The 24,795-nt window shown below is 49.7% G+C and overlaps 1 protein-coding gene across 2 annotated transcripts in view; it reads right to left on the reverse strand.

Moving 5' to 3' along the window:
* Nucleotides 1–24,795, reverse strand: part of ZNF277 (zinc finger protein 277) — a 733,870-nt gene that overhangs the window by 444,270 nt on the left and 264,805 nt on the right. For both annotated transcript variants that reach the window (XM_085653187.1, XM_085653186.1), the window contains 2 exons: nucleotides 4,587–4,675; nucleotides 4,003–4,085 (listed from right to left, as the gene is read on the reverse strand). In XM_085653187.1, coding sequence (XP_085509313.1) covers nucleotides 4,003–4,085; nucleotides 4,587–4,675 — 172 coding nt within the window. The remainder of the gene's footprint in view (nucleotides 1–4,002; nucleotides 4,086–4,586; nucleotides 4,676–24,795) is intronic.

Genomic DNA, 24,795 nt, shown 5'->3' on the forward strand with positions numbered 1-24,795 from the left:
AAATTCTGGCAAAGTTGTTGGCCACGAGATTAAGAAAGGTCATCACTACCCTTGTACACCCCGATCAATCGGGCTCATGCCCCATCGTAATACAGCCCTCAACTTGCGCCGCCTACATGGGGTGCTGGGAGAGCGTCAACGATAACGGAGTCAGCGGCTCTGGTCTCATTGGACGCCACCATGGCATTCGACATGGTTGAGTGGCCGTATTTGTTCGCAGTACTGGGTAAGTTCGGGTTTGGCCCGGTATTCTGTAGCTGGGTCCGCCTGCTTTATTCCGATCCGATGGCCCGTGTGGTAGTGAATAATCGGAAGTCCAGGGATTTCCAGTTGAGCAGAGGCACACGTCAGGGTTGTCCCCTGTCGCCGCTTCTTTTTGCGCTGGCACTCGAGCCGCTCGCGGCTTGGATTCGGCAGGACCTCTCTATTCGGGGGTTGCGGTGGACTCCTGAGTGGGAAGATAAGATCTCCCTATACGCAGACGATGTCCTGCTCTACCTTGCTGCTCCCTCTGGGTCGTTGGTCTGCTTATTCGACGTCATAGCTATATTTGGTAGGTATTCCGGTTATACAGTCAATTGGTCCAAGTCTCTCATCCATGAGCTGGCTGGTGCGCCGCCACGGATACCTCCAGGTTGCCCAATAGCGGTCGCCACTGATGGCTTCCGATACCTCGGGATTTATGTTTCACTGGACCCGAGGCGACGTTTCGCCGGTAACTTGGACCCGCCCTTGCAGCGCCTTAAAGCGGACGTAGTGCGTTGGAAATCTCTTCCTCTATCTATGTTGGGGAGGGCGGCCCTCTTTAAGATGATGGCCCTTCCGCGTTTTCTATATGCACTTCACAATCCGATGGATACGGTACCTGGATCCTACTTTAAGGAGGTTGAGAGCCTCCAGAGGCAGCTCCTATGAGATGGTAGACCCCGGATCGCTTTCGCCAAGCTGACCCTGAATTGGTACGACGGGGGTATCAGCCTTCCCGATATTAGGAAATATTATTGGGCCGCCCAATTGGTGGCAGTTAATCACGGGATATATTGTGGCCCGAGAGATCCCGGTTATGCCATGGACCGGTGGTTTTTTTCCCGGGGGAGAGTATACCAGAGCGCTGTATGCCAGGCAGGGTAGATTCCCACTCACCGGCCCACGGCGCATGCCGTCCAGGTGTGGCACGCAACTAATAAGCATTTGGGGTGGGACGGCAGGCTGATGCGGGCAACGCCTCTCTGGAACTCCGAACAGTTGGGGAGCCTCTGGAAATCCAAGGGCTTTGATAAGTGGGATCTTATAGGGATCACTCAGATTAAGGATGTGTGGGGTCAGAGCGAGATTTTGCCGTTTGCTACCCTTAAGGAGCAGTATGACCTAGCGGATGCCGAGTACTTCCGTTATTTGCAGGTCCGTCATGCGTTGCGGGCGCGGGTCCCTGGGGGGGGGGGGGGGGGGAGGGGGGGAGTGGCTGCCGGAGGCCTCGCCGCTGGAGGACAGACTATTGGATGGCTATATTCCTGAGAAAACTATTTCTCTCATCTATAGAAAATTGATCAATAATATGGAAGATCCGCTGGTGCGCCTTAGGGGCAATTGGAATAGTGAAAGTCTTGAGCTTGACGATGAAGACTGGCAGGACGCGGTTTCTTCCCCTAGGGTGGTGGCGACTCAGGCTAGACTTAGGCTGGTACAACTCAATATTCTCCACATGACATATGTAACGGGTCCCGGGCTGGTTCGCATGGGTCGGGCGGATAGCGAGTTGTGTAGAAGGGGGTGTGGAGACACTGGGACTTTCTTTCATATCCTTTGGGGATGTCGGCGGATAGAAGCATATTGGAGGGATGTGCACCGGGTTATGCGTGCCGTGCTGGGTGTAGACAACCGCCCGGAAGCGCGAAGGTGCCTGCTAAATGTCTGGGAGCCCAATGATCTCAACATGTACACTCAACAGTCGGCGACGCTAGCGTTTATGGTAGCGAAGAGGAATATTGCGCAGTTGTGGGGTGCGGCGCAGTCTCCCGGGCTCGGGAAATGGAGAGAAGATCTAGATTGGTGCATGTGGAGGGAGAGGTCGGTGTTTGTCGCCAGGGGCTGCCCCAGAAAGTGGATCAAGATATGGGGAGCTTGGAACCACTATAGAGGTGATATATGTCCCCCACCGAGCAGGCAGAGGGTAGACGAGGCTCATGCACCCCCCTGATCGCTAGAGAAATTTGCTGATGAAATGTTTTGCACTGTGTAATATGTGGCCGTTTGTACCTTGCTCTTGCCTGTCACAAAATTTGTGTATGACTGTCGAATTGTTTTAACCCCTTCCATGCTGCGCAAATTCCGCCGCTGTGCTGACGGAATCTTGCGCGGGCGTGGTCATGACGGAACGGTTCCGTCATGAGCACAGCTCAACCGTGGCTCATGACGGAACCGTTCCGTCATGAGCACCGAAGGGGTTAATAAAAAGAAATACAAAAAAAAAATATATATATTTACATATTCATGACTGCAGTGCAGCCAGAGCTTTAAGAGCGTGATCATGAGGGCTATAACTCTATGAAGTTTCTAAAGAAGACTAAGTTGCAATACAATTATAGAGCTTATCGCCAACGATCTTTTAAACTAGTTCAGAATCGCCATCTTTCAGTGCCTTTCAGGGGTCTTTTTGAAAATATGTTTGGAAATACCAGAGACACGCCAATGTATGATTTCAAAACGTAACACAATGGAAGAAGTAGAAATCTGAAGATGAGGTGGAATCAGCTGGAATCAAAACCAAATAGGGTCAGGCTATAGGGACTTTCAGTTGGCAGCCATACGTCTCTTTGTTAAAGAGTTAAAACGTGAATTTATATCATGGTCATACTACAAAAGTTTTCAAATGGAAATGTAATACATTTGGCATGGACTAACGGGACAGTATGCATTAAATAAATGTACTAAGACACTCTTTTCCGAGCCCTATAAGTTTCACTGATGCGGTTGAAATCTATTTCAATAATGAGGGTTTGCATAACCTCCTACAGGCTTCCTTTGTCATTCCAAGCTCCTAAAGCTCTTTAAACATTAAGGTTGTCAAACGAAATATGAACAAAGATAGTAGATTTGAAATCTTATTAGGCATGGCCGAGTTATGTCTTGATGCTGAGTGATACGCATGCATCAATGGTGCATAACATCCAGGATTGGTACGTTTTGGCTGGGGCCATGGTTTAACCTGATAAAGTTGTGCAGGGCCTCCAGGATACACTGGAATACATATATTCATTTGTGAGCTCAAGGCTGATGTGGAGTTTATTAGAGGTTACCATAAAGACAAAGGAATAGAGGTCTAAAAGGTGATCTTGAGATGGCTAGCATGTTTTCCCAGAATCGGCTCCTCGTCCTGATGTCCATGTTTTGGTTATGGTCTGAGGTGACTACATTAGCAGACAATGCCCCAACTTATGGTAGCTGACAAAGTGTAAATGATTTTCATAAAAGGCAATTTTGTCAGTAGGTTTAACATCAACCTCCTAATCTTTTTTTGCAAGCCTAGTTGTGTCCCTCAAACTTATTCATGTTGACTTTGAAGGGATGACACAACTGATCGCAATATGTCTAATGGATTCACGTTGCCTAAGCAAAGAAGCTGAAAACTGTAAATTAGGTCATTTCCATCAGAAACAGAACTCAATCCAAATTATGTTCGTATGCTATCTGTATCTGGCAACTGACGTTCAAAAACCATGTGCATGTGTTTGCGACAAAGGTTAAACAGACTGAATAAGTAAAGTTACCTTCTCCAAACAGAAAAGAAAAATACCCAATGATGACGGGTACCGGCTATTTTACTATTTTTGAAGAGAGGTTCTGGATTCATCTACAATATGTTAGAATAATGTAACTAAAAGAATACACACAGAATAACAAAATCCACCCTACCAAAATCCAAGTTTATCAAGGCACAGTCTTATGCATCTATTTTCTGTGCTAATCTTTGCTCGTTATCAAAACAATATAAGAAGGACTAACCAATCTCTTTTGTTGAAGCTGTTCTCTTAGTATTCTGTCTTCTGGCAAAACATCACATAGCAGGTAATAATTTTCTTGTTCTTCTGATGAATGAAAAACAGCACATATAAACAAAAATCTGAAAAATACATTTCTAACCCTACTTTGCCCCAGATTATTCAAACAAAGGTGGCTGATAGCTTGAAAGTATTTCAGGTAGTGATGGTAAACAGAAAATTCAAGAAACTTTACTACATACTTAAATTAAGGATAGCAAATTGATTCTTCAAGTCCAAAAGGGGGAGGAGGTCAATCGCCACCTCAGCCAGTGCAACCACTTATAGGACACCTCTCCGTCAACCACTAAATCCACTACATAAACAAGAACCCCTTCACCAACAGCAGCACTCATGATTTATAAAAAGCCTCGGAGAAGAACATCTAATTTTATCCCCCAAGTAAACCCTGCTCCGATTAAGAAAGGGCTGTGGGGAAGCATGTGATGACAGATGGATTCATAAAAGGGTTGTAGCACTATTACTTTAATTGTTAGACAGGCAGAAGGAGGACGCCATACAAGAGAGAACAGTGGAGAGCATGATTACCTAAGGAAGCCTCCGAGTTAGTTCTTATCACGGTGCAGAAGTCAGTTAAGGGCTGCTCAGTGAACCTTTTCTTCCAATATATAGAATACCTTCAAGAAAAAAAAAGGGAACACGTTATCACACTGCAGCATGAAAAACAAAGAGAAGAAACATGCAGAAACGTTCTCGCGTGTTTTTCTGTCATTTAAAAGATAGCATTCACTGCAGTCATCTTCGAAGCATGCCATCCCTGCATACCATTCTTAACAATGCACCCACTGAGCAATGATTTTGCACGCAGCACCCTTTCACACACAAAGGCCTCTGTGCTCCTATCTCTTTTGAGAGGCTCCGTACAAAGAGTTTGTGGTGTGTGTTCAGGCTGCACACACCATCAACGAAAATACAACATTACTTGTGAATTCCCCCTAAACCAGCTAAAGTTCATCAAGAACATATCACCGAATGAGGATAAACATAAAACATGCAAAAAATCTCAGACATCTCAATTGTTAATTATGTTAGAAGGATTAGTTACTTACCTGTAATCCTAGTTCTCTTCCAGGGGTATCCTCATCAAAGTCATAAGCATTAGAATATTCCCGCCCATGCGCGGGACCCCGGAAACACTATATTATATGTGCCACACATATATATATATATATATATTTATAAAAACAAGCAACTGCAGCCTACTAAACACCAGAGCTGAATCATGCCATAAGGATTCTCTACCATAAATGAAAAACATGCATTAGAAACAGGAGAAAACAATCGCAAAACTTGTTTTAGATACTGTTTTAATGCTCAGCACAAAGTAGAAATCCTCATAAATCACTGAAAGCATAGGAAGCTCCCAGGCTGCATTGCAAACACCTAGTCTAAAAAGACTGAAAAGCTAACTTGTAGCTGCATAGAAATAAACTGACACCGTGCCTTTAAGGCACACCTGACCCCCAACTTCCCATCATGCCTCAGGGGTGACAGTTAGGTCAGTTGTTCTTTGCAGAGACTGAAAAAGCCATGGCACAAAGAATTAACAACATCTTCAAAAGATAACTATCCTTTGCCCGGGGAGGCGGGAGGGTTGCTTATGACTTTGATGAGGATACCCCTGGAAGAGAACTAGGATTACAGGTAAGTAACTAATCCTTCTCTTCCAGAGGATCCTCATCAATAGTCATAAGCATTAGAATAGAATAGCAAGCCTCACCTCATCTCCCTGCGGGCAAAGGGAAAAAAACAGAAACCTGATCAGTAGGCTTAGAAAGAAAAAACTAAGCTACCCAAATAGATTCCTCAAGGAGGCTTGGCCTACTTGAGCATCAGCCCTGGAATCAGATTCTAGGCAGTAGTGCCTAGTAAAGGTATGAACCGATTTCCAGGTCGCCGCCTTGCAGATATCTGACATCGGGACATCATGCAAGAAGGCAACAGTGGCCGCTTTCCCTCTAGTGGAATGCGCCTTAGGCGGCACCGGTAAGGGCCTTTTCGCCAGTTGGTAAGCTAAGGTAATGCAGGACACAATCCATCTGGAGATGGATCTCTTAGCGGCTGGGAAGCTTGTTCTCATGGCGCCATAATTGACAAATAACTGATCCGTCTTCCTGACGCCCTTGGTACTTTCTAAGTAGAACTTAAGTACCCTCTTGAGGTCCAAGGAATGAAGCGACCGCTCAGCCGTGGTCGCTGGATTTGGAAAAAAAGAAGGAAGGGAAATGGACTGATTAATATGAAAATCAGACACTACCTTAGGGAGAAAAGATGGATGTGCCCTTAAGACCACTTTGTTATGGTGAAAAACAGCGTAAGGCTCCTTAGTACAGAGAGCCTGGATCTCGCTTACTCTGCGTGCCGATGTAATGGCTACCAGAAAAGCGGCCTTCCAAGACAAATGTTGCAAGGAAGCTCTATGGATTGGCTCAAAGGGCGGGCCCATCAATTTTGATAACACCAAGTTTAACTCCCACGGAGGAGAAGGGTTTCGAACAAGGGGATATACCTTCTTCAACCCCTGTAAGAAGACCTTGACCACCTGCATTTGGAAAAAGGAGGGCTGACTAGGTGATCTCCTGTACGCTGTAATGGCAGATAAATGGACACTGATAGAAGCATACTTTAACCCTGCTCTTCCTAAGTACAGAAGCTAAGGGAGAATGACATCCTCCTGCCCCTTCGTAGGATCAAGGTGATGTTCTCTACACCAAAGAAAAAACCTCTTCCACTTGAACGCATACGACGCTCTTGTGGAGGGCCTTTTTGCTTCCTTCAAAATATGCATACAATCGGGAGGCAGATTCAAATGTCCGTACTGCAGGACCTCAGGAGCCATGCTGCCAAGTTCAGTGAGGGAAGGTTGGGATGCAGAATCCTCCCGTCCATCTTGGTCAGCAGGTCCGGCCTGCAAGGCAGTCTCCAGTGTGGAAGTACCGACAGATGAAGAAGGTCCGGGTACCACCACTGCCGTGGTCAGTCTGGAGCAATCAGAAGCATCGTCATGCTGGATCTGAGAAGTTTGGACACCACCTTGGGGATCAGGGGCAGAGGAGGAAAGGCGTAAGCATATGTCCCTGACCAGTCCATCAAAAGCGCATTCCCCCTTGTCCCTGGACGGTGGAATCTGGATGCGAAGGCGTGGCATTTTGTGTTTTCGTCGTCTGCGAAGAGATCTATCTCCGGACTACCCCAACGATGGAAAAGGTCCACCACCACCTCGTCGTGCAGCACCCAGTCTGGCTGATCTTCGAAGTGCCTGCTGAGTGCGTCTGCCTTGATATTGAGCTCTCCTGGAAGGTGCACTGCCACTACCGAGAGGTTCCAGGCGAGAAGCCAGTGCCAGATCGCCTGAGACTCCAGGGAGAGAGGACGTGACCGAGGTCCGCCCTGTTTGTTCAGGTAGAACATGGTTGTTGTGTTGTCGGTCTGGACCAGGACCGAATCGGACTCGATTGCCGGGAGGAAAGCTTTCAGAGCAAGGTGGACTGCTCGGAGCTCCAGCATATTGATGTGATAGGTCTGTTCCTTCGCCGACCACCGCCCTTGTATCTGAAGGCACCCCATGTGTGCCCCCCAGCCTTGCAGAGACGCGTCTGTCACCACCGATTGCACTGGAAGTGGCTGGTGAAAAAGGACTCCCACCATCAGATTCCGCTGCTGAGTCCACCATGTGAGGGAGGATCTCGCCGCCTGGGAGAGACATATCTGATCTTCCCAGCGACCTGTTGACTGATCCCACTGGTCCTCCAGAGTTTGTTGCAAAGGCCGCATCCTCAGTCGTGCGTTGGGGATAAGAAAGATGCAGGACGCCATGGATCCCAGCAGGGATGCCACCTGTCGGACTGATGGGTTCTGTACCTGGAGCAGGAGTCCGCACTTCCGTTTCATTGAGGACAGTCTCTCCTCCGAAGGATACGCTCTTCCCACGCTTGTGTCCAGAACGGAGCCAAGGTAGTGAATGGTTTGGGAGGGCTGCTGCACTAACTTCTCCATGTTGACATGAAGGCCGAGATCGTGCAACTGTTGCAGACAGATCTGGAAGTCTTGCCTCACCCGCTGCTGGGAAGGACCTTTCAGCAGCCAGTCGTCTAAGTATGGGTAGACGAAGAAACCTTTTCTGTGCAGACAGGCTGCCACCACTGCCATGCATTTGGTGAAGACTCGCAGAGCCGACTTGAGTCCAAAGGGCAGGACCTTGTATTGGTAATGCTTGTGGCCCACCACAAACCGCAGGTACTTGCGATGATGCTTTGCAATGGAAATGTGGAAGTACGCATCTTGGAGGCTCACCGAACACATCCAATCCCCTACTTGTAGATGTGGACATATTTAATCAAGTGCCAGCATGCGAAACTTCTCCTTGACGATGACCTTGTTCAGAAGACGAAGGTCCAGGATCGGCCGAAATTTGTGCTCCTGATCTTTTTTGGGGACCAGAAAGTACGTGAGTACACTCCCTTTCCAATTTGAGAAGGTGGAACCTCAGAGGAGCCTAGCGCGCAACCAAGATGGCCGCGTAGGCTTGTGGCTCCCGAGGGCCTCCGCAACCTCCCACGTCTATCCTGTCATAATCCTGGTTTTCTCGATGGGCTTCTGTTTATGATCTTGCGCTAAGGTGCCACTCGTTTTCCAAATCGAAATTGGACTCCGGGAACCGGTTTTGTGGCGATCTGAAGTTTGCGGCCTTCTTCGGCCTTGGTCCCGAACTCGAGTTGGTGAGGTGCCCGGGTGCGAAGTGAACAACAGCGGCATGCCAGGCTGGGCCAGCCCCGGACCCCGTGCTTTCACTTTCGGTTTCGAGTTGATCTGTGGAAACTGACGTCGGGACATTGGGTGAGCAGCGCGGAGGACGGAGTGTATAGCCTGACTCTTGAACTGTAAACGGGCCTATTTCAGTTGGTGGCCCTGATCTCCTGGCCTTCCTCCGGGTGCTGGAGGGTGCTGACCTTGGTGGTCGCCGACGATGACGACGAGAGTGGACGGCGATAAGCTGAAACCCAAGTCTACCCGGAGGGGAGCCTATTCCCAGGCCAACAATATGGACCGCTATGCGCAGCCAAAGGGATCCCCTAGTGGATCACGTAAATCGCCTGAGCCGCCCAAGGAGGCCTCGGGCGCATCATCCGAATTGACTCTGCTGGATGTCATGGGGGCCATTGAGGAGATGAAGGCGACTGTGAACCAGCAATTTGATACCTTCGCTAATAAATTGGACTCGGTGTTGATTGATGTCACTTTGGTCAGAGCGGACCTGTCCAAAACTAATGACCGGGTCGACTCATTGACTCAAGCGGCGTCGAGCCTAACGGTAGATGTGGCTGCTTTGCAGACGACGGTGCGGAGGTTGCAGCTCGCCAGTGACCTGACTGATCGTCGCCTTGAGGACTCCGAAAGCAGGGCCAGGCGGAATAACGTCCGTATCATCGGGGTGCCCGAACGATCGGAGGAGTCTGCTGTGGAGGATCTAGTGGTGACTCATCTAGCACCCAAAGCGCTCAGCAAGTTCTTCGCTGTGGAACGGGCCCACAGGATTCCAGGGGTGCGCCGAAGGTGGGTGCCCCCCCGCGGCCTATCATTGCCCGACTTTTTAATTTTCGGGATAGAGATGCTATCCTTCAGGCATCGAGGGTGGCTGGGCCAGTAAAATTTGAGAACTCTAATGTTAGCTTTTACCCAGACTTCACGCAAGCGGTTCAAAGGCAACGGATGGGATTCTCGGCCATCAAACGGCGCTTGAGAGAAATGGAGTTGAAGTATGCGATGCTATTCCCGGCTAAGCTGCGGGTCGAGTTAGATGGTCGCTCACACTTCTTCGACCGGCCGGAGGCGGTGGGAGAGTGGCTGGATGCCCTACCCAGGAGTCGAGGTCGGGAAGGTCGGATGGCGGAGAGCGGAGAGGGTTTGACGGAGTAGGAATGGAACTGTGATCCTCTTGATGGACTGGACTGGTAACGTTTTGCACCTGTGGCTGCACTGGACTCCAGTTTGTAACTCTTTGCCCCGTGGTATTTGGAGGTTGCGGGGGGCTTGCTGGGGCCCTTTCCTCCTTCTGGGGTTTTTCTTGTCTTTTCTGTAGTGAGTTTCATATTGGGGCGACAGGCACACTGCAGGTTGGGGGGGCTGTTCGGGCTCACGCAGGGGTGCAGGGAGGGGGGAGTTCTGTTGGGGTTGATGGGGTGGGGTTGGGGTTTGTTTGTTTGTTTCACAAGGCGGGGTAATGTTTTTTGTTGTGCTATTATGATTGTGCTCTCCAGGAGGGGGATAGTTTGTGCTGGGAGGGATGGGGGGGTAAGGGGTTGAGACTTCTTTCATGGAATGTGAACGGACTGGGGGACAGGATAAAGCGGGGGGTAGTCCTGCAGTTCTTGAAACGTATTTCGCCTGACATTGTGTTTCTGCAGGAAACGCACCTCATAGGGAACTCTTTCCATGCCATGAACAGACGAGGATATCGCCTTCTGGCCCATTCTGGTTTCACCTCTGGCTCGAGGGGAGTGGGCATTTTAGTCAGGACCTCTCTCCCGTTGGTGGTGGATGAGGTGCTCCATGACGACAGAGGGTGGTACACTGCGCTGGTGGGGAGGTGGGAGGGTATGCTGATTTCGCTGGTCACGGTTTACGTGCCGCCGGGCCTGCAGACGGCCACCTTTGCTGATTTGGGGCGCCTGCTACTTGGGCTTCCGGGGGGGGTTTTGGTCTTGGGGGGGGGGATTTTAACGCAGTGGTTTCCGGAGTTGAGGATCGGCACCCCCCTAGGGACCTCCCTCGGGCCCAGAACTGGCTGGGGGGCTTTCTGGATACCCTGGGACTGATAGACTGCTGGCGGTTGAAACACCCTGGACAAGCGCAATATACCTTCCACTCTGGGGCCCACGGTAGTCTTTCGCGGCTTGACTATATGCTAGTGCCTGCGGCCCAAGCTGGGATGATCGGGGAAGTGCGACACTTGGCACGCGGTATATCTGATCACTCCCCTCTTTTGCTACACCTAGATATCGCCTTGGTGGAGGAGGGGAGGGTGGCGCCGATCAACCCCTGGTACCTACGAAACCCCACGATCCGTGCAGACCTGGTTAAGTCCCTGGAACACTATTTTAGTGACAACGTGGGGTCGGTGTCTTCCGCCATCTCCCTTTGGGAGGCCTTTAAGACGGTGCTCCGGGGCCAGGCTCTGTCTCTCATTTCCCATACCAAAAAATGCGAGGCGCAGGAGGTTGTTCGGCTATAAAATGAGATCACAGAGTTGGAGATTGATTTGGAGCAAGGTGTTACAGATGACAGATTGCATGTGCTGGCGCTTAAGCAGGCCGACTACAAGGCGCTGGTTACCGAATCTGCTAGGAGTATGAGCAGGGAGCAACAGGGGCGTTTGTACGATATGGGGGATAAGGCCGGGAAGTTGATTGCCTGGTTGGATAAGAAGGAGAGAGCGAGTCGAGTGGTGCCGGATGTTGAGAGGGTGGATGGTGTGCGTGTGACGGACCCCGGTGATATTGTTGATTGCTTTGCGGAGTATTTTCACGGGGTTTACTCTCCGGTCTCAGAGCGATCGGAGGAAGACTCTCGACTACTGCTTCGAGACATTGCTCTGCCATCTTTATCTGATGAGGATAAATTATTGATGGATGCGGCCCCGTCGCCGGATGAGATTGCTTTGGCCATTCGCTCTATTGCCTCTGGTAAGGCCATGGGTCCTAATGGCCTTCCCATCGAATTATATAAGTTGCGCCCAGATGAGATTGCGCCGTATCTCCGGGACATGTTCCTTGAGGCTCAGGCGGCGGGTTCCCTCCCCCCTGACCAACGTCTTGCTACTATTGTTGTTATCCATAAGGAAGGGAAGCCGCGGGATCGGTGTACTTCTTACAGGCCTATCTCTTTGTTAAACGCGGAGCCCAAAATCCTTGCCAAGGTACTGGCCAATCGCCTGATCCGGGTTGTGGGCGACCTGATTCATCAAGATCAATCCGGTTTTATACCCCATCGCAATACCGCTTTGAACCTGCGGCGACTGCATGGCATTCTCGCTGGAGCGCCATTCATCCGTGAGCCGGCCATTTTGGCGTCCCTAGACGCCACCATGGCGTTTGACACCTTGGAATGGCCGTATATTTGGGCAGCATTGGCGAAGTTTGGGTTTGGCCCGGGGTTTATCGGTTGGGTGAAATTGCTTTATGATAACCCACTGGCACAGGTGGTGGTCAACGGACGGGTGTCGGCTCCCTTTGTTTTGGGTAGGGGCACCCGACAGGGATGTCCGCTGTCGCCTCTTCTCTTTGCGCTTTGTTTGGAGCCCCTTGCGGAGTGGCTGCGGTGGCACCCCTCGATGCGTGGCCTTAGATGGACGCCGGAATACGAGGATCGTGTCTCCCTCTATGCGGACGATATCCTCTTGTATCTTGCATCTCCGCGCAAATCGCTTATTGTATTGGTGGATGTGTTGAGCTCCTTTGGTCGCAACTCCGGATTGGTCATTAACTGGGCTAAGTCTTGTGTGTACGTTCTCTCCGGGGAGGCCCCCCCCCTTCCACGGGGGTGCCCTATCCAGGTTGCGCAGTCGGGGTTCAAGTATTTGGGAATCTTTATAACCCTGGACCCGGTGGCCCGGTATGAACGGAATCTTCTCCCCCCCCTTCAGCGCCTCAGGGCGGATGTGGCGGGTTGGCGGCGGCTGCCGCTCTCGCCGCTCGGCCGGGCGGCGTTGTTCAAAATGATGTCGCTGCCGCGCTTTTTGTATGCCCTGCAGAACACTGTCTTCAGCGTCGATTGTTTTGGGATGGGCGGCCGCGGATTGCTCTTGCTAAACTAACCCTACCGTGGTATGATGGGGGGGTCGCTCTCCCTGACATTAAACGATATTATTGGGCCTCTCAGTTGGCTGCTATCAATCACGGGATGTATGGGCCTGCTTTGAACCCGGCTTTTGAGATGGACAAATTGTTATTGCCAAGCGGGGATTATAATCGAGCACTATACTCGGAGTCCCTTGATGCGCGGTTGACTGGCCCGACGCGAGTCGCGGTGCAGGTGTGGCATGCAGCAAATGCGGCGATGGGGTGGAGGGATCGCTTGACTCGGGAAACGCCATTGTACGCTTCCCAGCGTTTGGGTTATCTGTGTACTACGAAAGGCTTTGAGAAATGGGATATGATTGGTATCAGCAAGGTAGGGGATCTCTGGACGAAAGGGAAATTTAAGACGTTCGACATGCTGAAAACTGAATATCAGTTGAACGATAGGGAATACTTTCGGTATGCTCAGGTTCATCATGCCTTATGTTCCGTGTTCCCGGACGTGGCGGCTATTCCAGAGTATTCCCCGTTGGAAGACAGAGTATTGGACGGCTATGTGCCGGATAGTACCATTTCGCTGATTTATAAGAAGCTTATCAATGATCGAATGGGTTTGCTGACCTCATTGCGGGAGACATGGATTGCCGACGGTTTGGAACTTGACGACGAGGATTGGGTGTCAGCGGTGGCCTCCCCGAAAGAGGTGGCTATCCCGTCCCGCTTGCGTTTCGTCCAGCTTAAGATACTTCATAGAGTGTACGTCACGGGGCCTGGTTTGATGCGTATGGGGTATTCGGTGGATGGTCTGTGTAAGCGAGGCTGTGGACTACTGGGGACTTTCCTCCATATCCTGTGGGAGTGTCCGGAGGTGACTCGGTTTTGGTGTAGAGTGCATGCGGTGTTAGAAGAAGTCACGCATGTTGCCTTGTTGCCGGAGGCACGGAGATGTTTGCTGAATGTCTGGGAGCCGACTGATTACAATGTGATGCAGACGCAGTGGGTGACTCTGGGCTATATGGTAGCGAAGCGTGACATTGCGCAATTGTGGGGCTCCCAGAGGCCACCAACGGTCTCAGCGTGGAAGGAACACATGGACTGGTGTATGTTCAGAGAGAAAACGGTGTATGTGGCGAGAGGCAAGCCTGGGAAGTGGATTAAGGTGTGGGGTCCCTGGAACTCCTATCGTGGAGGTATTTGCGCCCCGCCCCAGACGCGTGAGATGGATGCTGCCCTGTCTCCCTAGCCCGCGCATTCCTATATGCTCCTGCTACATGCGAATTTGGTTTCTTCTGCCTGCCCCCCCCCCCCCCTCTGTCTCCTTGGGTTTGTTTACTCCTTCGATGCGGGGAGCACATGTTATTGCCATTAACCCCCTCTGCCTTGTGTGTGTGATGTTTTTCGTTTTTTCAAAATATGAAACCTTTCTTTGTTTGTTTATGGACTGCGGCTGCGGCAGTCTTAACCAGGACGATCTCCTGGAGCACTCCAGTAGCTCTTTTGTCGCTTCATCGATGTAATGTTAAGCTGTGCCTAGGTTTACACTGTGCATTAGCGGCCGGCCTGTTGGTTGTAGGCCCATATTTGTATATCTCTGAAACTGTAATAAAGGTTTTTCAAAAAAAAAAAAAAAAAAAAAAAAGAAGAAGGTGGAACCTTTTCGATAGCCTGCTTTTGAAGAAAGGCCCTCACCTCCTTCCGAAGCAGCTGCAACTGGTGAGGACGGGACTGTTTTGGTGGTATGTCCTTTGGAAGCGCACGGAAACGAAGCGCATATCCATTGCGCAGTATATTCAGCACCCAGCGATCTTTTGTGATGTTGTCCCACTCTGCCAAATGTTGTGAAGCACTTCCTCCCACTGGAGTGGGCAACGGCGGCGGAGGAAGCCACTGCTCATGACTTCCCTCCTCTCGCCGTGGTAGAGGACTGCTGCTGGTGTCCCCCTCTACCTCTGTTGGACTTTCCTCCCCGATACTGTGACTTTCCTTGGGCCTTATTCTGGGACCACTGAGGGGTTTGAACCCTCTGTTGAGGCCCCTTGCGCTGGTTGGGTCTGTAGCGGCGTTTGAACTCTTTCTTTTTCTCCAACCCAACCGCCTTGAGGGTGTCCAACTCGATCTTTATGCGACCCATCTCTTCGTCCGCATGCGTGCCGAAGAGTGAAGAGCCAGAGAATGGAAGGTTCAAGATTCTCTGCTGCGCATCAGGTTTCAGTCCTGTTAGTCTTAACCAGGACGATCTCCTGGAGCATACTCCATGCGCGTAAGAATGCGCTGCTAGTACCGCTCCATCCGCCGCAGTGCTAATCGACTGATTCGCCACCAGGGATCTCTCAGTGACTATTTCCTCGAAATCCTTCTGGTCTTCCTTTGGGAGCTTGGATCTGAACCGCTCCAAAGAGTCCCAGAGAGCTCTGTCATACCGGCCGAGATGCGCAGCCGCGCTGGAGACCTTAAGGGAGGCAGCCGCCGACCTGCAGGGTTTGCGACCCCACGAGTCCTGAGCTCTGCTCTCTTTATCTGGTGGGACCGAAGATGATGACGATACAGGTGAGTCTGAAGAACCGGGCTTCTTAAGCCTGGCGGCGCAGGGTACGCCTGAAATCTTCTGAGTTCGCCTTCCAAATTACAGAGACACGAAACACTCTGTCTGGCATAGGAACTTCAATTTATTAGCTGCAGCTAGGTACAGTTGTCCTAGAAGTACATCAGTGGTAGGTTCTCAGGAGACTGCCACTTTAATTTGTGGCTCACAGTCTTTTGTAGCGCTTGAATCCCCTAAAGCAACAACCCCCACAAGGTGCAATAAAAATACAAATCATCCACCAGAAAACATTCTTTGTACAAGATACAGGATAATGGGTAATAGAAATTCCTTCCCTAAGGTAGTGTTCTCTCCCCGACCCTATAGGTCAGGTGGCATAGCCATTCCTAGGTTGAATTAATTTACGACAGGACGTGTTTGCGTGTTGAAGATGGTGATTCGTAAAACAACTGCAGAGGCCGAGAACGGTCACCAAGGGTCAATAGATGGTTATCTGGGGAATTAGTTGCTTCAAGCCGGGTCTCAGAATGGACTTCGCTCGGGGAAAAGGAAAGGTCGTGTAATATGTGCAACAGTATAGAACGTTAAAGAAACGCTATGAATGTTGAAGGGGCCTGAGTGAGGGCAACAGCGTAGTGGTGTTATAAGCAAAGATGGGGCCGTATTTTGAATTTCCTCAGACCCTCCTTTTGCCATTACTCAGGCAAAGAAACCAGAGGCTGGTGTTAATCTGAATCGACTTCAATAGCCATGAAATCTACAAGCTGTTGTTGCAGCATTATCTTTGTGTTTGCTGCTTTCTGTAATACCGGATTTGGAACACACAGGGTGGCGCAGAGTCCGCATATAGCTGGACCACATTGTAGGCAAAGGCAACATGAGAAGAGAATAGCCAAAGTCGCTTCGACAAAGGTAAGAATCTTCCATCCCCATGTAAACAGTAGTCCCCCAAACCATCTCATCAGAGACCAATTACCTTCATCCTGGTGAACGGACTCAGCGGTCTTATGTAGCTTAGAGATGGCTTGGTATACTGTAGGGCCGTTGTCTGGAATAAAAAATGCAGCAGCTAGATCCGATCAATCTGCATAAGCCCCCACGGTCAGCAAGGATGATATCTAATACCATCCTGTTCTGAAGCGTGACAAGGCGGTCAGCAGCGAGTTCTGCAGTGATGTTACTAAAAGCTCCAGCTGTTACATTGACAGTGGCTTCTACAACTCGAATTAGTTGTCTTATGTCTCTACTGTTGGCTATTGAGCCCCAGAATGGAATGAGTCCTTTCAGGACATCCCCGACTTCTTGTCCTGACGTATCCTGGCCAGACACCACCCCTCTTTTCTGTAAATGATGTTTGGCATCTGCTATATATGTAGGGGGCAACAACCAAGCGATATAACAAGTGCCTCTCCAATTACCTGCGCAAATCAGTGAAACTTTTCTGACATTCCGCAGTCCATGGAAGCGGGTGTGGTGTATCTTTAAGAGTTAGTGCCAACAAGGGTTTTGCCAGGAGGGAAAAATTGGGGATCCATTGTCTACAATAAGAGGTAATACCTAAAAAGGCACGCACCTCTTTGCGTACATGGAATAGGCATTTGGGCAATTGCTTTGACAAGAGATGACCTAGGTAGGTAACCTCTTGGCAGCAATATTGCAATTTTGATGGTGAAACCTTGTGGTTGTGGTCAGATAAGTGGCGAAGCAGTGAAATGGTAGCCTTTTTACAAGTGTCTTCAGAATCTGCGGCCACCAACAGGTCATCCACATATTGAATGAGAGTGGCCCCTTGTGGTAAACACAAAGTATCGAGCTGTGATTTCAATGCTTGACTATAAATGGAGGGGCTCTCGCAATAGCCTTGAGGAGCTCGCTTGAACCGGAAGCTTCGGCCTGCTAAGGAGAAGCCAAAAATATCCCTACTTTCCTCAAGAATGCTGAAGAAAGCATTTTTGAGGTCAATGACGGAAAACCAGGAAGCTGAGGCTGGTATCATCGTCAGCAGGGCATTAATATCCAGGACAACAGGGAATTGAGGTATTACAATCTTGTTGACCTCTCTGAGATAAATCACAAAACGGTAGACAGGTGGCTGAGAAGGGTTGGTTCGTTTAAAAACAGGCAGAACAGGGCTATTACATACATTTCCCCTAGTCTCTTCAACCACATCGTTTTGTACCAAATCATGAACTATAGTCAAAAGAGCTTTCTCGCCGTCACTGGAAATGTTATACTGTGGAATGCGAGGAAATTTAGTATTAGGCTCGAGTGTTACAATGTAGGGAGGAATCCGCAGGAGGCCCACATCATTGGGGCCGGTGGCCCAGAGGGTGGCGGGAAGAGATTGTATTTCAGGGGAGAGCTGGTCTTTAGACAAGTACATCGGTGAGGCCAATTTCTTACCTAAGGTAAGACGTACACCAGAAGGGGAACAGTGTAATGTCGCATACAATCTCTTCAATAAATCTAAGCCCAACAAATTTTCACCACAACCAGTTGTTAAAAGGAGCGGGGCCTCCAATTTGTAAGGACCTATTGAAATGGGCAAAGGGCATGAAACTGGGTTTTGAACTGGGGCGCCAGAAAAACCTACAGAAACATTTGTACAGCCAGACAAAGGTGCCCCAGGGAGTTTAGAGTGAATCATAGAGCTCTTTGTTGCACCAGTGTCTAATAGGAATGGCTCTGTAACGCCTAGTGCTTCCACATCAACATAAGGCACACTTTGGTCCACTGGAACTGATACTACTCCCTTACTTTGTCCATGGCTGTCCTAGCTAGGTTGGGAATTCTGACTCTTATCCTCAGTATAGTAATCACTGTTGTAATAGTTGGTAGACTGAACATTTTGCTGATCAAAATAATTCGTGGAGTTTCCAGGGGGCATGGAACGTTGGTTATTAGGTGGCGTACCTCGTCCTCTACCTCTTTGTGCTGACTGATAACCACTCTGGCCTCGTGACGCGGGAATACCGCTCGTGCGCTGTAACAAAACCGGGCAATTATACTTTAAATGGCCTTCTTCTTTACAATAAGCGCATTGATTTTGGCCCAGTGGTGGTCGGGGAACGAAAGGCCCAGACCTCTGCAACTGTCTCTGGAATTGTGGAGACGGCTGATATTCACGTTGTGCAGGGCGAGGAGGATAAGCTTGCTGCAAAAGAACTTTTGTTTTCAACTCTTTGGTCTTTTTATCAAGTTTCTCTCTTTCCTCTTTATCACTATTTTCATAATACTGGGCAGTAGCCAATATCTGGGCCGAAGAGGAGACCGCCCACGCGCTTTCGGAATTCTTCAACTTATTAGATATTTCCGGAACCAAATTAGACACAAATTTGTCTACAAACAATCGTTGGCCACCTTCCGTGCTCATATCCTGACCACTATGATCGATGAACGTCTCCTCGAAACGAGTGAAGAAATCAGAGACGTTTTCATCCGCTTTCTGCTTACAAGCTGCTAACTTATCCCAATTAACTCGCAGAGGGGGCATCATAGTCTTTAGTAAGGTAATGATCCTAGCTGGGAGTTCTGTAATTAGAGGCTCAGGTTTGGCCACTTGGAGTCTGTCCGCGGCGAGTATGGCAGCCCAATCACCCCCCAGTTCCCCTACATGGTCCTCCTTCCGAATCCTAGCCCATAACGGTTGTGGGACCACATTACCCATTAGCTTGTCTATATTGGCCAAATTCATGATACATGCATCGACAGTTTGGGACAACTCTTTGTAGTACCCTGCAGGATTTTTACGGGGGTCCGGTAACAACTGTTTAAGGGCCAATACCTCAGATCGCTTCGACGGAATGTGTACCCACACGCGTTGAAAGCAGCAGGTATAAGAGGATTAGCACCCTGAGCTGCAACCTCCTCTCTCCACACTGGGGGAACCTCTCTCATGGGATAGTGCTTTAATTTTCGCCTGACGGAGTTATCGCGTTTCGGCAAGGACCGGCAGGCAAGCATCGTTCTAAAAGTGACAAGCGTTCCTACTGCGTCCTCTACCTCTGCGCCCACAATCAGCCCTCTATCAAACTCGGCCTGTACATCGAGCAGACCCGGAGGGGCTCGTCCCAAACCCATATCCTCCCACTCTGGACTTAAAATGTTACACATGGTATCAAAAACATAGCTCTGCGTTGGTGCCTCCCACTGCTGAAAGGTGACCATAATATCTTGCACACTATACTGGGGGCCATTCGTGATCCACCTTCGGGCTTGAAGGTCTAGCACTTCCCGTTCCTCCGGACCTGATAGCTGACTACGAGTTTGTCTACGAGGAGGAACCGGGGTCATTTGAAATGTCCCAAAGAGAGGGGACAAAATGCCAGAAACGGTATCGATCATTCGCCTCCGATCGGAGGGAGAATTCGTCATTAGAACAGGGGACAGAATATTAGGCGGGGCAGAAGAGGAAGTTACATTTACGGAGGGAGCCGAAGGTAAGGGAGAGCTCGGCAATGCCTGAGAAAACTGTCTTTGCGGTTCAGGAACCGGTTGAGGAGCGACAGGTGGGACAACAGGCAGAACAGGCGGGGCAGGTGCTAATAATAAAGGTGCATTCGCTCCGGGGGCAGGCGGTAATCCAAAAGGTACATTAGCTCCCTGCGCATAGGGCGAGGGTAATCTCAACAGATGGGACATTAAAGGATCCTTCTCAGGGTCCACATTTTTCTCCGTGGAGGAAGTTGGCAACACTGTATAACATTTATCTACCGCCATAAGATGTTGCCTATCTAAGACCTCAATCGCATGATCGGTTTCATTATTTTTAAACTGTTGCGCAGCTTGCAAAATAGACATATCCCTCCTATCCCTTTTAGCTTGTTTTATTTCTTTCTGTTTGGCCTCCTTACGCCACAGGCGAAAAGAGTCAAACATAGCCGGCCGGGCTTTTCGCTTAAACAAAGTGTTCTCCAAATTATCTAAAATATTGAGCTCAAAACTGCCGTTCTGTGGCCATCGTAAAACACCATCTTTCCTAGTATAGCGAACCCATGCCTCATTAAAAGCTATGGGGCCAATACCATGTTTAGAATATACTTCATAAGTGGGAGTTCCGGCCGGAGGAATTGGACAAGAGTCCTCCAGTCGGGAAGCCCTATCGCAATTACAACAAAACCATTTTCCAAACTTACTAAAACTAGGCATCGCTACCACAATAGTTTCTTTACAAACTTCAAGGGGTTAGTCACTTTATAGTACAAAACCTGCACTCACCCCTCGGTTTCGGCTTTTGCAAAAGTCGAACAAAGACAAAACAAAGACAAAGGAGTGGCCACTATACTTAACTTCTCCAGATGTGTCCGTACGCCAACAGAGGTCCGTCTGATGTCTCGCGATACAAATTACCAAAGGGAGCCAAAGCGTGGCCGCAGTCAGGGCAGCAGGTCTTTTCAGCCGTTGGGAGGGAGAAGCCACACGGTAAAAAACCTTCGGTCCACTTACGACATTCAGGGGTCGATCACGTGGTGCGCGTCCTCCGGAATTTCCTTGCGGGGCTCCTCACGATCCTCGGGCTGGACCCACGACCTCTGAAGCGGCCTCACAGAGGGCACCAAATTGAAGAACCGAGCTTCTTAAGCCTGGCGGCGCAGGGTACGCCTGAAATCTTCTGAGTTCGCCTTCCAATTTACAGAGACACGAAACACTCTGTCTGGCATAGGAACTTCAATTTATTAGCTGCAGCTAGGTACAGTTGTCCTAGAAGTAGATCAGTGGTAGGTTCTCAGGAGACTGCCACTTCAATTTGTGGCTCACAGTCTTTTGTAGCGCTTGAATCCCCTAAAGCAACAACCCCCACAAGGTGCAATAAAAATACAAATCGTCCACAAGAAAACATTCTTTGTACAAGATACAGGATAATAAGTAATAGAAATTCCTTCCCTAAGGTCGTGTTCTCTCCCCGACCCTATAGGTCAGGTGGCATAGCCATTCCTAGGTTGAATTAATTTACGACAGGACGTGTTTGCGTGTTGAAGATGGTGATTCGTAAAACAACTGCAGAGGCCGAGAACGGTCACCAAGGGTCAATAGATGGTTATCTGGGGAATTAGTTGCTTCGAGCCGGGTCTCAGAATGGACCTAGCTCGGGGAAAAGGAAAGGTCGTGTAATATGTGCAACAGTATAGAACGTGAAAGAAACGCTATGAATGTTGAAGGGGCCTGAGTGAAGGCAACAGCGTAGTGGTGTTATAAGCAAAGATGGGTCCGTATTTTGAATTTCCTCAAGTCTTCCTTGCCGCTGCGACTATGACCGAGTCTGCAGGAGGGTCCATCTTAACAAAGACCGGGTCAGAGGTAGCCGGCTTATATTTCTTAAGGATGTGAGCCGGCACCGCCTTGATGGTTGCTGGGGTTAAGAAGGTGTCCATTACAGGTTCCAGGATCCCAGGAACCAAATGGGAGCAGCGGCCGAGACGCAGTCTTCTGATGCAAAGTCTCGAAAATCACAGACGTTGTGACTTGCGGGACTGACATCTCAATGTTGAGCTTCTGAGCCCCCCTCTGCAGAACCTCATGGTAGGTGTTGATATCGTCTATGGGAGAGACCCTAGACACTGGGCTGTCCGATAGCGTGGGGGAGTAATCTCTCTTTGAGGATCGGGTGGAGGAAGTTGAGGAAGTAGATGGTGTTCTTCTACCCCGTCGATGATCACAGGCCCGTGATCTGACTGCACGATCTTCTCGCCTGGGGGAGCGCGATCTATGGCGCTGTGTCTCAGGTGACTTCTCGCGTGCTTGCCTGGGAGGGCTCACTCTGTCCACTTCGTCCACCAATCTTTGAAGCGGGATCTATGCGCCAGACTGGCATACTCTTGCATCCTTCTTGTAGCCCCTGAGTCCTGCCAGTGACGTACGAGCAGAAGCCATCTGGGCAACAGTGGAACCGCAGCAGTGGTCTCGCATTGTCTTGAAGGAAACCTGCGGACATGGCTAGCCACTTCTTTCCGTGTAGCTGACCTTGGAGAAGCTCTGGATGAGTGAGAGGACGAATGGCGCGAAGCTGACTCCGTCACTAGAACCACCGATCCATCCCCAGACCCCACCGAGGCCTGTTTCGACGTTGAGCGTGCTCTGGACGTCGATCTGTGCTTCTGTCTTCGTGCTTGGCGGGCCTCCCGTGTGCTCGACGTCGAACGCCGTATCGACGGCAACCTGTGCCGAGAAGAATGATGCCTCGACGTCGAACGGCGATGTGAAGCCGACGACGGAGGGACTCTCTCACTCGACGCCGAACGTCATCTAGACTACGGCGGAGCTGCATCCAATCTCGACGTCGACGTTCTGCGCGACGACGGCTGAGGGGTATTTCTCGCCCTCGAAGCCGAACGCCGTCGAGACGACGACGGAGACCTCATCCTCGACGCCGATCGTCGCCTGGTTGACGGCGGAGGAGTCTTCGCTCTCGACGTCGATCGCTGGCGGAACAGCGACAACGGAAGTGAGCCTGCCCTCGATGACGGAGGGGTGACACTCCTCGACGCCGAGTCGCCGGAGGGTCTCTGCTCCTCGACGCCGATTGTCGCCGGGTTGACGACGACGGCAGAGGGTCTCTGCTCCTCGACGCCGATCGTCGCCGGGTTGACGACGACGGAGGGGTCTTGTCTCTCGCCGCCGATCGCCGCCTGGTTGACGACGGCGGACGAGTCTTCGACGTCGAAGACGTACCTTTTCTCGATGGCGAGCCTGCTGTCGAAGGTCTTTTCTTGGAAATATGACCCACCTGAAGATCTTTTGTCAGCGCCGAGCCCGACGCTGAAGCAGAAGGATGCGAGGACTTGCTTCTAGAAGGCGTTCTAGACCTCTTGGAGCCCTTCTTCACTGGAGATCTTCCTCTAGATGGTTTACCTGCCAGGCCATACAGGCGAATCCTTTCCCTGTCCTTAAAAGTTCTTCTGGACAGGTTCTGCCAGTGAGGGCAGGTCGTAGGATCATGGTCCTCCGGTAGACAAAGGATACAGACCCTATGAGAATCAGTCTTGGCCTTCTTTTTGCCACAAGAAGGGCAAGGGTCAAAAAGAGATGGCATTTTAAGATATTAAAAAATGCCCAAACCTGTCAAAAAGGACAGCCTCTTACTTTAACTGATGTAAAACGTCGAAGTAAGGAATAAAAGTTGTGAAAAGTGAAAATGTTTTCTGACAAAAATCAGAAAAGAGTGGAGCTGTGTTGCCAGGATCCTTCCTGAAGAAGCCGGAAAGAACAACTGACCTAACTGTCACCCCTGAGGCATGATGTGAAGTTGGGGGTCAGGTGTGCCTTAAAGGCACGGTGTCAGTTTATTGCTATGCAGCTACAAGTTAGCTTTTCAGTCATTTTAGACTTGGTGTTTGCAATGCAGCCTGGGAGCTTCCTATGCTTTCAGTGATTTATGAGGATTTCTACTGTGTGCTGAGCATTAAAACAGTTTCTAAAACAAGTTTTGCGATTGTTTTCTCCTGTTTCTAATGCATGTTTTTCATGTATGGTAGAGAATCCTTATGGCATGATTCAGCTCTGGTGTTTAGTAGGCTGCAATTGCTTGTTTATATATATATATATTCACTGAAAAAACCATAGGTTTCACACATGTTATAGTTAGCTGGACATTTTACTGATAAAAAAACCAATGAAATTCCCCCGTTATAGTTAGTGCAGGCAACTATAACTCACGCGACCGCAATCCTCTGCTGATGCTAATACTGTATTTAGACACTTATTTGCCCATGTCTTCTTCGATTAAATTTTAGCTATACATATATTACAAATATTTTTTTTTCATAAAGACACATATGTCATCAGCAGAGGATTGCGGTCGCGTGAGTTATAGTTGCCTGCACTAACTATAACGGGGGAATTTCATTAGTTTTTTATCAGTAAAATGTCCAGCTAACTATAACATGTGTGAAACCTATGGTTTTTTCAGTGAATTTGCAAGGTTTTTTAAATGCTAATTCCTAACTATAACGTGTGTGAAACCTATGGTTTTTTCAGTGAATTTGTACGTTTTTTTAAATGCTAAGTTACTTTACGCCATTCGTGGCGTGCGCGCCCACTTAACGCAGTTCGTTCTGTGCGCGCACGGTGCGCTTCGCGCACCGTGCGCGCACAGTGAGCAAGCGGTGCGCTTCGCGCACCGCGCGCCCACTGTACGCAGTTAGTGCCGTGCACGCACGGTGGGCACGCGGTGCGCATAGCGCACCGCGTGCCCACATTACGCTGGATGGGCCATGTACGCACGATGCGCTTCGCGCACCGTGCGCACATGGAGGACATATTATGCGCTTCGGTGTGAAAGGTAATGTTTGATTTTTTAATTTTCTTAATATGCCATGCACCAATGGTGCACTTCAGGCACCATTTGCACACGGGGTATGGAGAGTGTGGATAATTTTATTTTTTTAAAGTTTTTTTTACCGTA

This window comes from Triturus cristatus, chromosome 4_1, assembly GCF_964204655.1.
Source record: "Triturus cristatus chromosome 4_1, aTriCri1.1, whole genome shotgun sequence".
Classification (NCBI taxonomy): Eukaryota; Metazoa; Chordata; class Amphibia; order Caudata; family Salamandridae; genus Triturus; species Triturus cristatus.